At 68.6% G+C, this 15,347-nt stretch overlaps 2 protein-coding genes across 5 annotated transcripts in view; one reads left to right on the forward strand and one right to left on the reverse strand.

Annotated features, from left to right (window-relative positions):
* BOP1 (BOP1 ribosomal biogenesis factor) overlaps positions 1-9,844 on the reverse strand; it is a gene marked incomplete at its 5' end in the record, with an annotated part of 80,358 nt that extends 70,514 nt beyond the window's left edge. The window contains one exon of the mRNA XM_084280234.1: positions 9,713-9,844. Coding sequence (XP_084136360.1) covers positions 9,713-9,844 — 132 coding nt within the window. The remainder of the gene's footprint in view (positions 1-9,712) is intronic.
* Positions 9,845-13,406: 3,562 nt separating this feature from the next.
* Positions 13,407-15,347, forward strand: part of HSF1 (heat shock transcription factor 1) — a 51,751-nt gene continuing 49,810 nt past the window's right edge. For all 4 annotated transcript variants that reach the window (XM_084260843.1, XM_084260844.1, XM_084260845.1 and 1 more), the window contains exon 1: positions 13,407-13,642. In XM_084260843.1, the coding sequence (XP_084116969.1) occupies positions 13,514-13,642 (129 nt within the window). In that variant the 5' untranslated portion in view covers positions 13,407-13,513. The remainder of the gene's footprint in view (positions 13,643-15,347) is intronic.

Below are 15,347 nucleotides of genomic sequence, written 5' to 3' on the forward strand. Positions count from 1 at the left end.
AGTAGGGAGCACGGACAGACGGACACGGGACCCAGCAGGAGGGAGCACGGACAGACGGACACGGGACCCAGCGGGAGGGAGCACGGACAGACGGACACGGGACCCAGAAGGAGGGAGAACGGACAGACGGACACGGGACCCAGCAGGAGGGAGGGAGCACGGACAGACGGACACGGGACCCAGAGGGAGGCACCACGGACAGACGGACACGGGACCCAGAAGGAGGGAGAACGGACAGACGGACACGGGACCAGGAGGGAGGGAGCACGGACAGACGGACACGGGACCCAGCAGGAGGGAGCACGGACAGACGGACACGGGACCCAGCAGGTGGGAGCACGGACAGACGGACACGGGACCCAGAAGGAGGGAGCACGGACAGACGGACACGGGACACAGCAGGAGGCACCATGGACAGACGGACACGGGACCCAGCAGTAGGGAGCACAGACAGACGGACACGGGACCCAGCGGGAGGGAGCACGGACAGACGGACACGGGACCCAGCGGGAGGGAGCACGGACAGACAGACACGGGACCCAGAAGGAGGGAGAACGGACAGACGGACACGGGACCCAGCAGGAGGGAGCACAGACAGACGGACACGGGACCCAGAGGGAGGGAGCACGGACAGACGGACACGGGACCCAGCAGGAGGCACCACGGACAGACGGACACTGGACCCAGAGGGAGGGAGCACGGACAGACGGACACTGGACCCAGAGGGAGGGAGCACGGACAGACGGACACTGGACCCAGAGGGAGGGAGCACGGACAGACGGACACGGGACCCAGAGAGAGGGAGCACGGACAGACGGACACGGGACCCAGAGAGAGGGAGCACGGACAGACGGACACGGGACCCAGAGAGAGGGAGCACGGACAGACGGACACGGGACCCAGCAGGAGGCACCACGGACAGACGGACACGGGACCCAGCAGGAGGGAGCACGGACAGACGGACACGGGACCCAGAGAGAGGGAGCACGGACAGACGGACACGGGACCCAGCAGGAGGGAGGGAGCACGGACAGACGGACACGGGACCCAGAGAGAGGGAGCACGGACAGACGGACACGGGACCCAGAGGGAGGGAGCACGGACAGACGGACACGGGACCCAGCGGGAGGGAGCACGGACAGACGGACAGGGGACCCAGCAGGAGGGAGGGAGCACGGACAGACGGACACGGGACCCAGCAGGAGGCACCACGGACAGACGGACACGGGACCCAGAGGGAGGGAGCACGGACAGACGGACACGGGACCCAGAGGGAGGGAGCACGGACAGACGGTCACTGGACCCAGCAGGAGGGACCACGGACAGACGGACACGGGACCCAGAGAGAGGGAGCACGGACAGACGGACACGGGACCCAGCAGGAGGGAGGGAGCACGGACAGACGGACACGGGACCCAGAGAGAGGGAGCACGGACAGACGGACACGGGACCCAGAGGGAGGGAGCACGGACAGACGGTCACTGGACCCAGCGGGAGGGAGCACGGACAGACGGACACGGGACCCAGAGGGAGGGAGCACGGACAGACGGACACGGGACCCAGCGGGAGGGAGCACAGACAGACGGTCACGGGACCCAGCGGGAGGGAGCACGGACAGACGGACAAAGGACCCAGCAGGAGGCACCACGGACAGACGGACACGGGACCCAGAGGGAGGGAGCACAGACAGACGGACACGGGACCCAGCAGGAGGGAGGGAGCACGGACAGACGGACACGGGACCCAGAGAGAGGGAGCACGGACAGACGGACACGGGACCCAGAGGGAGGGAGCACGGACAGACGGACACTGGACCCAGAGGGAGGGAGCACGGACAGACGGACAAAGGACCCAGCAGGAGGCACCACGGACAGACGGACACGGGACCCAGAGGGAGGGAGCACAGACAGACGGACACGGGACCCAGAGGGAGGGAGCACGGACAGACGGACACGGGACCCAGCAGGAAGGAGCACGGACAGACGGACACGGGGCCCAGCAGGAGGGAGCACGGACAGACGGACACGGGACCCAGAAGGAGGGAGCACGGACAGACGGACAAAGGACCCAGCAGGAGGCACCACGGACAGACGGACACGGGACCCAGAGGGAGGGAGCACAGACAGACGGACACGGGACCCAGCAGGAGGGAGCACGGACAGACGGACACGGGACCCAGCGGGAGGCACCACGGACAGACGGACACGGGACCCAGCAGGAGGGAGCACGGACAGACGGACATGGGACCCAGCAGGAGGGAGGGAGCACGGACAGACGGACACGGGACCCAGCAGGAGGCACCACGGACAGACGGACACGGGACCCAGAGGGAGGGAACACGGACAGACGGACATGGGACCCAGAGGGAGGGAGCACGGACAGACGGACAAAGGACCCAGCAGGAGGCACCACGGACAGACGGACACGGGACCCAGAGACAGGGAGCACGGACAGACGGACAAAGGACCCAGCAGGAAGGAGCACGGACAGACGGACACGGGACCCAGCGGGAGGGAGCACGGACAGACGGACACGGGGCCCAGCAGGAGGGAGCACGGACAGACGGACACGGGACCCAGAGGGAGGGAGCACGGACAGACGGACACGGGACCCAGCGGGAGGGAGCACGGACAGACAGACACGGGACCCAGCAGGAGGCACCATGGACAGACGGACACGGGACCCAGAGGGAGGGAGCACGGACAGACGGACACAGGACCCAGCAGGAGGGAGCACGGACAGACGGACACGGGACTCAGAGGGAGGGAGCACGGACAGACGGACACGGGACCCAGCGGGAGGGAGCACGGACAGACGGACACGGGACCCAGCGGAAGGGAGCACGGACAGACGGACACGGGACCCAGCGGGAGGCACCACGGACAGACGGACACGGGACCCAGCAGGAGGGAGGGAGCACAGACAGACGGACACTGGACCCAGCTGGAGGGAGGATGGACAGACGGACACAGGACCCAGCAGGTGGGAGCACGGACAGACGGACACGGGACCCAGCAGGAGGGAGCACGGACAGACGGACACAGGACCCAGCAGGAGGGAGCACGGACAGACGGACACGGGACCCAGCAGGAGGGAGCACGGACAGACAGACACGGGACCCAGAGGGAGGGAGCACAGACAGACGGACACGGGACCCAGCAGGAGGCACCACGGACAGACGGACACGGGACCCAGCAGTAGGGAGCACGGACAGACGGACACGGGACCCAGCAGTAGGGAGCACGGACAGACGGACACGGGACCCAGCGGGAGGGAGCACGGACAGACGGACACGGGACCCAGAAGGAGGGAGAACGGACAGACGGACACGGGACCCAGAGGGAGGGAGCACGGACAGACGGACACGGGACCCAGCAGGAGGGAGCACGGACAGACGGACACGGGACCCAGCAGGAGGGAGCACGGACAGACGGACACGGGACCCAGAGGGAGGCACCACGGACAGACGGACACGGGACCCAGAAGGAGGGAGAACGGACAGACGGACACGGGACCCAGAGGGAGGGAGCACGGACAGACGGACACGGGACCCAGCTGGAGGGAGCACGGACAGACGGACACGGGACCCAGCAGGTGGGAGCACGGACAGACGGACACGGGACCCAGAAGGAGGGAGCACGGACAGACGGACACGGGACACAGCAGGAGGCACCACAGACAGACGGACACGGGACCCAGCTGGAGGGAGCACGGACAGACGGACATGGGACCCAGCGGGAGGGAGCACGGACGGACACGGGACCCAGAGAGAGGGAGCACAGACAGACGGACACGGGACCCAGCAGGAGGCACCACGGACAGACGGACACGGGACCCAGCAGGAGGGAGCACGGACAGACGGACATGGGACCCAGAGGGAGGCACCACGGACAGACGGACACTGGACCCAGAGGGAGGGAGCACGGACAGACGGACACGGGACCCAGCAGGAGGGAGCATGGACAGACGGACACGGGACCCAGCAGGAGGGACCACGGACAGACGGACACGGGACCCAGAGGGAGGGAGCACGGACAGACGGACACGGGACCCAGCGGGAGGGAGGGAGCACAGACAGACGGACACGGGACCCAGCAGGAGGGAGGACGGACAGACGGACACGGGACCCAGCAGGAGGGAGCACGGACAGACGGACACGGGACCCAGAGGGAGGGAGCACGGACAGACGGACACGGGACCCAGCGGGAGGGAGGGAGCACGGACAGACGGACACGGGACCCAGCAGGAGGGAGGACGGACAGACGGACACGGGACCCAGAGGGAGGGAGCACGGACAGACGGACACGGGACCCAGCGGGAGGGAGCACGGACAGACGGACAGGGGACCCAGCAGGAGGGAGGGAGCACGGACAGACGGACACGGGACCCAGCAGGAGGCACCACGGACAGACGGACACGGGACCCAGAGGGAGGGAGCACAGACAGACGGACACGGGACCCAGCAGGAGGGAGGGAGCACGGACAGACGGACACGGGACCCAGAGAGAGGGAGCACGGACAGACGGACACGGGACCCAGAGGGAGGGAGCACGGACAGACGGTCACTGGACCCAGCGGGAGGGAGCACGGACAGACGGACACGGGACCCAGCGGGAGGGAGCACGGACAGACGGACACGGGACCCAGAGAGAGGGAGCACGGACAGACGGACACGGGACCCAGAGAGAGGGAGCACGGACAGACGGACACGGGACCCAGCAGGAGGCACCACGGACAGACGGACACGGGACCCAGCAGGAGGGAGCACGGACAGACGGACACGGGACCCAGAGAGAGGGAGCACGGACAGACGGACACGGGACCCAGCAGGAGGGAGGGAGCACGGACAGACGGACACGGGACCCAGAGAGAGGGAGCACGGACAGACGGACACGGGACCCAGAGGGAGGGAGCACGGACAGACGGACACGGGACCCAGCGGGAGGGAGCACGGACAGACGGACAGGGGACCCAGCAGGAGGGAGGGAGCACGGACAGACGGACACGGGACCCAGCAGGAGGCACCACGGACAGACGGACACGGGACCCAGAGGGAGGGAGCACGGACAGACGGACACGGGACCCAGAGGGAGGGAGCACGGACAGACGGTCACTGGACCCAGCAGGAGGGACCACGGACAGACGGACACGGGACCCAGAGAGAGGGAGCACGGACAGACGGACACGGGACCCAGCAGGAGGGAGGGAGCACGGACAGACGGACACGGGACCCAGAGAGAGGGAGCACGGACAGACGGACACGGGACCCAGAGGGAGGGAGCACGGACAGACGGTCACTGGACCCAGCGGGAGGGAGCACGGACAGACGGACACGGGACCCAGAGGGAGGGAGCACGGACAGACGGACAGGGGACCCAGCGGGAGGGAGCACAGACAGACGGACACGGGACCCAGCGGGAGGGAGCACAGACAGACGGTCACGGGACCCAGCGGGAGGGAGCACGGACAGACGGACAAAGGACCCAGCAGGAGGCACCACGGACAGACGGACACGGGACCCAGAGGGAGGGAGCACAGACAGACGGACACGGGACCCAGCAGGAGGGAGGGAGCACGGACAGACGGACACGGGACCCAGAGAGAGGGAGCACGGACAGACGGACACGGGACCCAGAGGGAGGGAGCACGGACAGACGGACACTGGACCCAGAGGGAGGGAGCACGGACAGACGGACAAAGGACCCAGCAGGAGGCACCACGGACAGACGGACACGGGACCCAGAGGGAGGGAGCACAGACAGACGGACACGGGACCCAGAGGGAGGGAGCACGGACAGACGGACACGGGACCCAGCAGGAAGGAGCACGGACAGACGGACACGGGGCCCAGCAGGAGGGAGCACGGACAGACGGACACGGGACCCAGAAGGAGGGAGCACGGACAGACGGACAAAGGACCCAGCAGGAGGCACCACGGACAGACGGACACGGGACCCAGAGGGAGGGAGCACAGACAGACGGACACGGGACCCAGCAGGAGGGAGCACGGACAGACGGACACGGGACCCAGCGGGAGGCACCACGGACAGACGGACACGGGACCCAGCAGGAGGGAGCACGGACAGACGGACATGGGACCCAGCAGGAGGGAGGGAGCACGGACAGACGGACACGGGACCCAGCAGGAGGCACCACGGACAGACGGACACGGGACCCAGAGGGAGGGAACACGGACAGACGGACATGGGACCCAGAGGGAGGGAGCACGGACAGACGGACAAAGGACCCAGCAGGAGGCACCACGGACAGACGGACACGGGACCCAGAGACAGGGAGCACGGACAGACGGACAAAGGACCCAGCAGGAAGGAGCACGGACAGACGGACACGGGACCCAGCGGGAGGGAGCACGGACAGACGGACACGGGGCCCAGCAGGAGGGAGCACGGACAGACGGACACGGGACCCAGAGGGAGGGAGCACGGACAGACGGACACGGGACCCAGCGGGAGGGAGCACGGACAGACAGACACGGGACCCAGCAGGAGGCACCATGGACAGACGGACACGGGACCCAGAGGGAGGGAGCACGGACAGACGGACACAGGACCCAGCAGGAGGGAGCACGGACAGACGGACACGGGACTCAGAGGGAGGGAGCACGGACAGACGGACACGGGACCCAGCGGGAGGGAGCACGGACAGACGGACACGGGACCCAGCGGAAGGGAGCACGGACAGACGGACACGGGACCCAGCGGGAGGCACCACGGACAGACGGACACGGGACCCAGCAGGAGGGAGGGAGCACAGACAGACGGACACTGGACCCAGCTGGAGGGAGGATGGACAGACGGACACAGGACCCAGCAGGTGGGAGCACGGACAGACGGACACGGGACCCAGCAGGAGGGAGCACGGACAGACGGACACAGGACCCAGCAGGAGGGAGCACGGACAGACGGACACGGGACCCAGCAGGAGGGAGCACGGACAGACAGACACGGGACCCAGAGGGAGGGAGCACAGACAGACGGACACGGGACCCAGCAGGAGGCACCACGGACAGACGGACACGGGACCCAGCAGTAGGGAGCACGGACAGACGGACACGGGACCCAGCAGTAGGGAGCACGGACAGACGGACACGGGACCCAGCGGGAGGGAGCACGGACAGACGGACACGGGACCCAGAAGGAGGGAGAACGGACAGACGGACACGGGACCCAGAGGGAGGGAGCACGGACAGACGGACACGGGACCCAGCAGGAGGGAGCACGGACAGACGGACACGGGACCCAGCAGGAGGGAGCACGGACAGACGGACACGGGACCCAGAGGGAGGCACCACGGACAGACGGACACGGGACCCAGAAGGAGGGAGAACGGACAGACGGACACGGGACCCAGAGGGAGGGAGCACGGACAGACGGACACGGGACCCAGCTGGAGGGAGCACGGACAGACGGACACGGGACCCAGCAGGTGGGAGCACGGACAGACGGACACGGGACCCAGAAGGAGGGAGCACGGACAGACGGACACGGGACACAGCAGGAGGCACCACAGACAGACGGACACGGGACCCAGCAGTAGGGAGCACGGACAGACGGACACGGGACCCAGCTGGAGGGAGCACGGACAGACGGACATGGGACCCAGCGGGAGGGAGCACGGACGGACACGGGACCCAGAGAGAGGGAGCACGGACAGACGGACACGGGACCCAGAGAGAGGGAGCACAGACAGACGGACACGGGACCCAGCAGGAGGCACCACGGACAGACGGACACGGGACCCAGCAGGAGGGAGCACGGACAGACGGACACGGGACCCAGAGGGAGGCACCACGGACAGACGGACACTGGACCCAGAGGGAGGGAGCACGGACAGACGGACACGGGACCCAGCAGGAGGGAGCATGGACAGACGGACACGGGACCCAGCAGGAGGGACCACGGACAGACGGACACGGGACCCAGAGGGAGGGAGCACGGACAGACGGACACGGGACCCAGCGGGAGGGAGGGAGCACAGACAGACGGACACGGGACCCAGCAGGAGGGAGGACGGACAGACGGACACGGGACCCAGCAGGAGGGAGCACGGACAGACGGACACGGGACCCAGAGGGAGGGAGCACGGACAGACGGACACGGGACCCAGCGGGAGGGAGGGAGCACGGACAGACGGACACGGGACCCAGCAGGAGGGAGGACGGACAGACGGACACGGGACCCAGAGGGAGGGAGCACGGACAGACGGACACGGGACCCAGCGGGAGGGAGCACGGACAGACGGACAGGGGACCCAGCAGGAGGCACCACGGACAGACGGACACGGGACCCAGAGGGAGGGAGCACAGACAGACGGACACGGGACCCAGCAGGAGGGAGGGAGCACGGACAGACGGACACGGGACCCAGAGAGAGGGAGCACGGACAGACGGACACGGGACCCAGAGGGAGGGAGCACGGACAGACGGTCACTGGACCCAGCGGGAGGGAGCACGGACAGACGGACACGGGACCCAGCGGGAGGGAGCACGGACAGACGGACAAAGGACCCAGCAGGAGGCACCACGGACAGACGGACACGGGACCCAGAGGGAGGGAGCACAGACAGACGGACACGGGACCCAGAGGGAGGGAGCACGGACAGACGGACACGGGACCCAGCAGGAAGGAGCACAGACAGACGGACACGGGGCCCAGCAGGAGGGAGCACGGACAGACGGACACGGGACCCAGAAGGAGGGAGCACAGACAGACGGACACGGGACCCAGAGGGAGGGAGCATGGACAGACGGACACGGGACCCAGCGGGAAGGAGCGCGGACAGACGGACACGGGACCCAGCAGGAGGGAGCACGGACAGACGGACACGGGACCCAGCAGGAGGGAGCACGGACAGACGGACACGGGACCCAGCAGGAGGGAGCACGGACAGACAGACACGGGACCCAGCAGGAGGGAGGACGGACAGACGGACACGGGACCCAGAGAGAGGGAGCACGGACAGACGGACACGGGACCCAGCGGGAGGGAGCACGGACAGACGGACACGGGACCCAGAGAGAGGGAGCACGGACAGACAGACACGGGACCCAGAGAGAGGGAGCACGGACAGACAGACACGGGACCCAGAAGGACAGAGCACGGACAGACGGACACGGGACCCAGAGAGAGGGAGCACGGACAGACGGACACGGGACCCAGAGGCAGGGAGCACGGACAGACGGACACGGGACCCAGCGGGAGGGAGCACGGACAGACGGACACGGGACCCAGCGGGAGGGAGCACGGACAGACGGACAAAGGACCCAGCAGGAGGCACCACAGACAGACGGACACGGGACCCAGCGGGAAGGAGCACGGACAGACGGACACGGGACCCAGCAGGAGGCACCATGGACAGATGGACACGGGACCCAGAGGGAGGGAGCACGGACAGACGGACACGGGACCCAGAGGGAGGGAGCACGGACAGACGGACACGGGACCCAGAGGAAAGGAGCACGGACAGACGGACACAGGACCCAGAGGGAGGGAGGACGGACAGACGGACACGGGTCCCAGCAGGAGGGAGCACGGACAGACGGACACGGGACCCAGCGGGAGGGAGCACGGACAGACGGACACGGGACCCAGCAGGAGGGAGCACGGACAGACGGACACGGGACCCAGCGGGAGGGAGCACGGACAGATGGACATGGGACTCGCGGACACGGGACCCGCGGAGCCGCCCTTACGTGTGTCCGGGGTGGTGAGGTGCCGCCGGGGCCTTCATCCTCCTCCTCCTTGTCCACCTCCTCCTCTTCCTTGTCCTCCTCCTCTTCCTCCTCCTCCTCCTCCTCGTCCCAGCCGCCGGAGCTGTCGCTGCCCGAGTCCTCCAGCCCGGAGTAGCGGCTCTCCTCGCTGCTCTCCTCACTGCTCTCCTGCTCGCTGCTCTCCTCGCTGCCCCTCAGCTCCTCCTCGCTCCCCGCCGCGGGACACGGATGAGCCTGGAAGGGAACAGGGGTCAGGATGGCACCAGAGGCACCAGTAACGGAAAGGCTGGGCCAGGAGCAGGGCTGGGCTGTACTGGGATCAGGAAGGACCCAGACTGGGCTATACTGGGGTTGGGCAGGACCAGGTCTGGGGCCTGAGTAGGGCTAGGGGTGAGGCAGACTGGGTACAGGTCACACCGCAACGGGCCAGGCTGGGATGCACTGGGACTGGGCAGTACTGGGACTGGGATGCACTGGGACTGAGCCAGACCAGGACCAGAACACACCACAATGGGCTGGGCTGGGATGCACTGGGACTGGGCAGTGCCAGGACTGGGACCACACTGGGCTTGAGCCAGAGCAGGACCAGAACACACAGCAATGGGCCGGGCTGGGATGCACTGGGACTGGGCAGTACCGGGACTGGGACCACACTGGGACTGAGCCAGACCAGGACCAGAACACACCACAATGGGCTGGGCTGGGATGCACTGGGACTGGGCAGTACTGGGACTGGGACCACACTGGGACTGAGCCAGACCAGGACCAGAACACACAGCAATGGGCTGGGCTGGGATGCACTGGGACTGGGCAGTACCAGGACTGGGACCACACCAGGACTGGGGCTGCACTGGGACTGGGGCTGAGCCAGACCGGGACCAGGCCACACAACAACAGACTGGGATGCACTGGGACTGGGCAGTACCGGGACTGGGACCACACTGGGACCAGGGCTGTACTGGGACCAGGCCATACTGGGCCCAGACCGCCATACCGAGGTCGTGACCAAGCGGTACTGGGACCACGCCGCACCGGGACCAGGACCAGGCCAAGCAGGACCAAGACCAGGACCGGGCAGTACCGGGCCCAGGACCCACACCGTATCGGTACCAGGCCCCACCGGGACCAGGCCCAGGACCCGCACCGTACCGGAACCAGGCCAAGCTGGACCAGGACTGGGCAGTACCAGGACCGGGATCCACACCGTACCGGGAGCAGGCCAGGCCATACCGGGACTGGGCCCAGGACCCACACCATACCGGAACCAGGCCAAGCTGGACCAAGACCAGGCCCGGGCAGTGCCGGGACAGGGACCAGGACCGGGACCGGGACCGGGACCCACACTGTACTGGGAGCAGGCAAGACCACACCGGGACTGGGCCCAGGACCCGCACCATACCGGAACCAGGCCAAGCTGGACCGGGACTGGCCAGTACCAGGACCGGGACCGGGATCCACATCGTACAGGAAGCAGGCCAGGCTGTACCGGCACTGGGCCCAGGACCCGCACCGCACCGGAACCAGGCCAAGCTGGACCGGGACTGGGCAGTACCAGGACCGGGACCCGCACCATACCGGAACCAGGCCAAGCTGGACCAAGACCAGGCCCGGGCAGTGCCGGGACAGGGACCAGGACCGGGACCGGGACCCACACTGTACCGGGAGCAGGCCAGACCACACTGGGACTGGGCCCAGGACCCGCACCGCACTGGAACCAGGCCCCACCGGGACCAGGACCGGCACCATACCAGGACCAGGATCCACACCGTACCGGGCAGGACCGGGACCGGGACCCACACCGTACTGGGAGCAGACCAGGCCACACCGGGACTGGGCCCAGGACCCGCACTGGAACCAGGCCAAGCTGGACCAGGACGGGGCAGTAGCGGGACCACGACCGGGACCCACACTGTACTGGGAGCAGGCCAGGCCGTACCGGGACTGGGCCCTGGACCTGCACCCGAACCAGGCCAAGCTGGACCAGGACCGAGACCAGGACCGGGACCCACACCATACCGGAACCAGACCCCACCGGGACCGGGACCAGGACCCACACCGTACTAGAACCAGGCCAAGCTGGACCGGGACTGGGACACCGGGCAGTACCAGGACCAGGCCAGACCACACCGGGACTGGGCCCTGGACCCGCAGTGTACCGGAACCAGGCCAAGCTGGACCGGGACCGGCCTGGACCAAGACCGGGACCGGACAGTGCCAAGACCGGGACCAGGACCGGGACCGGGACTGGGACCCGCACCATACCGGGAGCAGGCCAGGCCACAGCGGGACTGGGCCCAGGACCCGCACCGGAACCAGGCCAAGCTGGACCGGGACCGGGACTCACACCAGACAGGGAGCAGGTCAGACCACACCGGGACTGGACCAGGGACCCGCACCGTACCGGAAGCAGGCCAAGCTGGACCGGGACCAGGCCCGGGCAGTACCGGGACCAGGACCAGGACCCGCACCGTATAGGGAGCAGGCCAGGCCGTACTGGGACTGGGCCCAGGACCCGCACCGCACCGGAACCAGGCCAAGCTGGACCGGGACTGGGACACTGGGCAGCACCGGGACCAGGACCCACACCACACCGGGACCAGGCCAGGCCGTACTGGGACCGGGATGCACCGAGACCGGGACCAGGACCGGGACCAGGACCGGGACCGGGACCGGGACCGGGACTCACACTGTACCGGGGCCGGGCCGGACCGGGCCGCTGCAGGGCCGGTGCCGGTAGCCCCCTCCCCACCCCCCCCCATCCCCCCCCCGCCTCCCGCCCCCTCCCGCGCCCTGACCTGCTCCATGGCCCGTCCCGCGCGCGCCGGCCCCGCCGCTCGCCACGTGCCGCGGGGGTCAGAGGTCACGGCGCCGCCTTTCCGCTTCCCGCCGGCGGGGGGCGGCCCGGGGGCCGGGCTGGGCCGGGCTGGGCCGGGCCGGGCCGGGGCGGGGCCTGACCGGGCGGTGGCACCGGAGTCGGGGGGGGGGGGGGGAAGGGGTCAAAGGTCAGCGGCGCCCCGGTGCGCTGGGGCGCATGCGCACTGGGCGAGCGCGGGGGCAGAGCCGGGCAGGGTGCGCATGCGCATCGAGCAACACCGTGACGGGGAAGGGAGGCAATGCGCATGCGCGGCGCGGTGTCCCCCCCCCATGGGGAAAGGAGGGAGGGGATGGAGCGACGGCGCATGCGCATTGAGTGCGGGTGTAGCGCCGGGAGGCAGCGAGGCGTGTGCGCATGCGCGCTGAGCCGTTCCCCAGCGGGGGGGTGTGAGCACAGCGCATGCGCGGCGCGGCTTCCCCACCTCCCCATGGGGGAGGGAGAAGGGGAGCCTCAGCGCATGCGCACTGAGGCGTTCCCAGCGGGGGGTGTGAGCAGAGCGCATGCGCTGTCGCTCCCCCTTCTCCCTCCCTCCCCCGTGGGGAGGTGGGGAAGTCGCCCCGCGCATGCGCACTGAGCCGGTCCCCCAGCGTGGGGCTGGGGTGTGAGCAGAGCGCATGCGCGGCGCGGCTCCCCCGCCTCCCCACGGGGAAGGGAGGGAGACGGGGCAGCGCCGGCGCATGCGCACTGAGCCGCGTCCCAAGATGGCGGCGGCCATGCCGGGCCCCGGCCGCCTCGGTGCGCAGGCAGCGGCCCGGCCCCGCCGCCGGCCCCACCGGCCGCACTAAGCCCCGGCCCCGCCGGGAACCCTCCGGGAACCCGCTTCCCTGAGCCAGGGAAGGAGGGGAAGGAGGGGCGGGGGGGGAGGGCTGGTACCGGCGCCGTGCGGCCTGGCCCGGGACGCGCCCGTTATGGACGGGCCCGGCGCGGCGGCGGCGGCGGCGGCGGGGCCCGGCGGAGGGAACGTCCCCGCCTTCCTCACCAAGCTCTGGACGCTGGTGGAGGATCCCGACACCGACTCGCTCATCTGTTGGAGCCCGGTGAGTCCCGGCTGGAAGTTTGGGGGGGGTGGGGGTGGGAGGCCGCGGTCGGTGTGGAGGCCCCGGGAGAGGCCGCGGCCTCCCCCACTGCGGCCCCGCCGCTTCCCCGCGGCCGTTAGCCCGGCCCCGTGTATCCCCTCAGGTGCTGGAGGGGGTAAACCCTCCCGTCTTGGCGCTCTGGGAGTGGTTACCGTGGGGCAGCCGTGCTGCTGGTGCTGCACGTTGGTCCCAGCTCACCCCTTAGAGCTGGGGCCTGGTAACCCCCTGGTTTGTCTCCTTGAGGGGCCCCCCAGAAGGTTTGGGCTGGGGCCTGCCAACCCCCTGGTTTGTCTCGTTGAGGGGCCCCCTGGAAGGTTTGGGCTGGGGCCTGCCAACCCCCTGGTTTGTCTCGTTGAGGGGCCCCCTGGAAGGTTTGGGCTGGGTTCTGCCAACCCCCTGGTTTGTCTTCCTGAGGGGCCCCCCAGAAGGTTTGGGCTGGGGCCTGGTAACCCCCTGGTTTGCCTCCTTGAGGGGCCCCCCAGAAGGTTTGGGCTGGGGCCTGGTAACCCCCTGGTTTGTCTTCTTGAGGGGCCCCCCAGAAGGTTTGGGCTGGGGCCTGGTAACCCCCTGGTTTGTCTTCTTGAGGGGCCCCCCAGAAGGTTTGGGCTGGGGCCTGCCAACCCCCTGGTTTGTCTTCCTGAGGGGCCCCCCAGAAAGTTTGGGCTGGGGCCTGGCAACCCCTTGGTTCATCCCATTGAGCTGCTCCAGGGAAGGTTTGGGCTCGGTCCTGGTAACCCCCTGTTTTGTCTCCTTGAGAGGTCCCCCAGAAGGTTTGGGCTGGGTTCTGCCAACCCCCTGGTTTGTCTTCTTGAGGGGCCTCCCAGAAGGTTTGGGCTGGGTTCTGCCAACCCCCTGGTTTGCCTCCTTGAGGGGCCCCCCAGAAGGTTTGGGCTGGGGCCTGGTAACCCCCTAGTTTGTCTCCTTGAGGGGCCCCCCAGAAGGTTTGGGCTGGGGCCTGCCAACCCCCTGGTTTGTCTCCTTGAGGAGCCCCCTGGATGGTTTGGGCTGGGTCCCATTGAGCTGCTCCAGGGTCCCATTGAGCTTCATCCCATTGAGCTGCTCCAGGGAAGGTTTGGGCTGGGTCCTGGCAACCCCTCGGCTCATCCCATTGAGCTGCTCCAGGGAAGGTTGGGCCTGGCACCCCCAAACCCCTGGCTCATCCCTTCGAGTTGCCCCTGGAAGGGTTGGGCTGGGTCCTGCCAACCCCCCCATTCATCCCATTGAGCTGCCCCTGGGGAAGGTTCCAGCTCAGTCCCACCAACCCCCTGGTTCATTCCCTTGAGCCACCCTCAGGGAAGGTTTGGGCTGGGTCCCAGTAACCCCCTGGCTCATCCCATTGAGCTGCTCCAGGGCAGGTTTGGACTGGGTCCTGCCAACCCCTCCATTCATCCCATTGAGCTGCCCCTGGGGCAGGTTTTGGCTCAATCCTGGCAACCCCTTAAGTTGTCCCATTGAGGTGGCCCCAGGGCAGGTTTGGGCTGGGTCCTGGTAACCCCCTGGCTCATCCCATTGAGCTGCCCCTGGGGAAGGTTCAGGTTCAGTCCCGCCAACCCCCTGGTTCATCCCTTTGAGCCACCCTCAGGGAAGGTTTGGGCTGGGTCCTGCTGACCCCCTCGTCCATCCCTTCAGGCCACCCCTGAGGAAGGGTTGAGCTGGGTCCCAGCAA

Source organism: Gallinula chloropus, assembly GCF_964237585.1.
Source record: "Gallinula chloropus genome assembly, chromosome: 2".
Lineage (NCBI taxonomy): Eukaryota > Metazoa > Chordata > Aves > Gruiformes > Rallidae > Gallinula > Gallinula chloropus.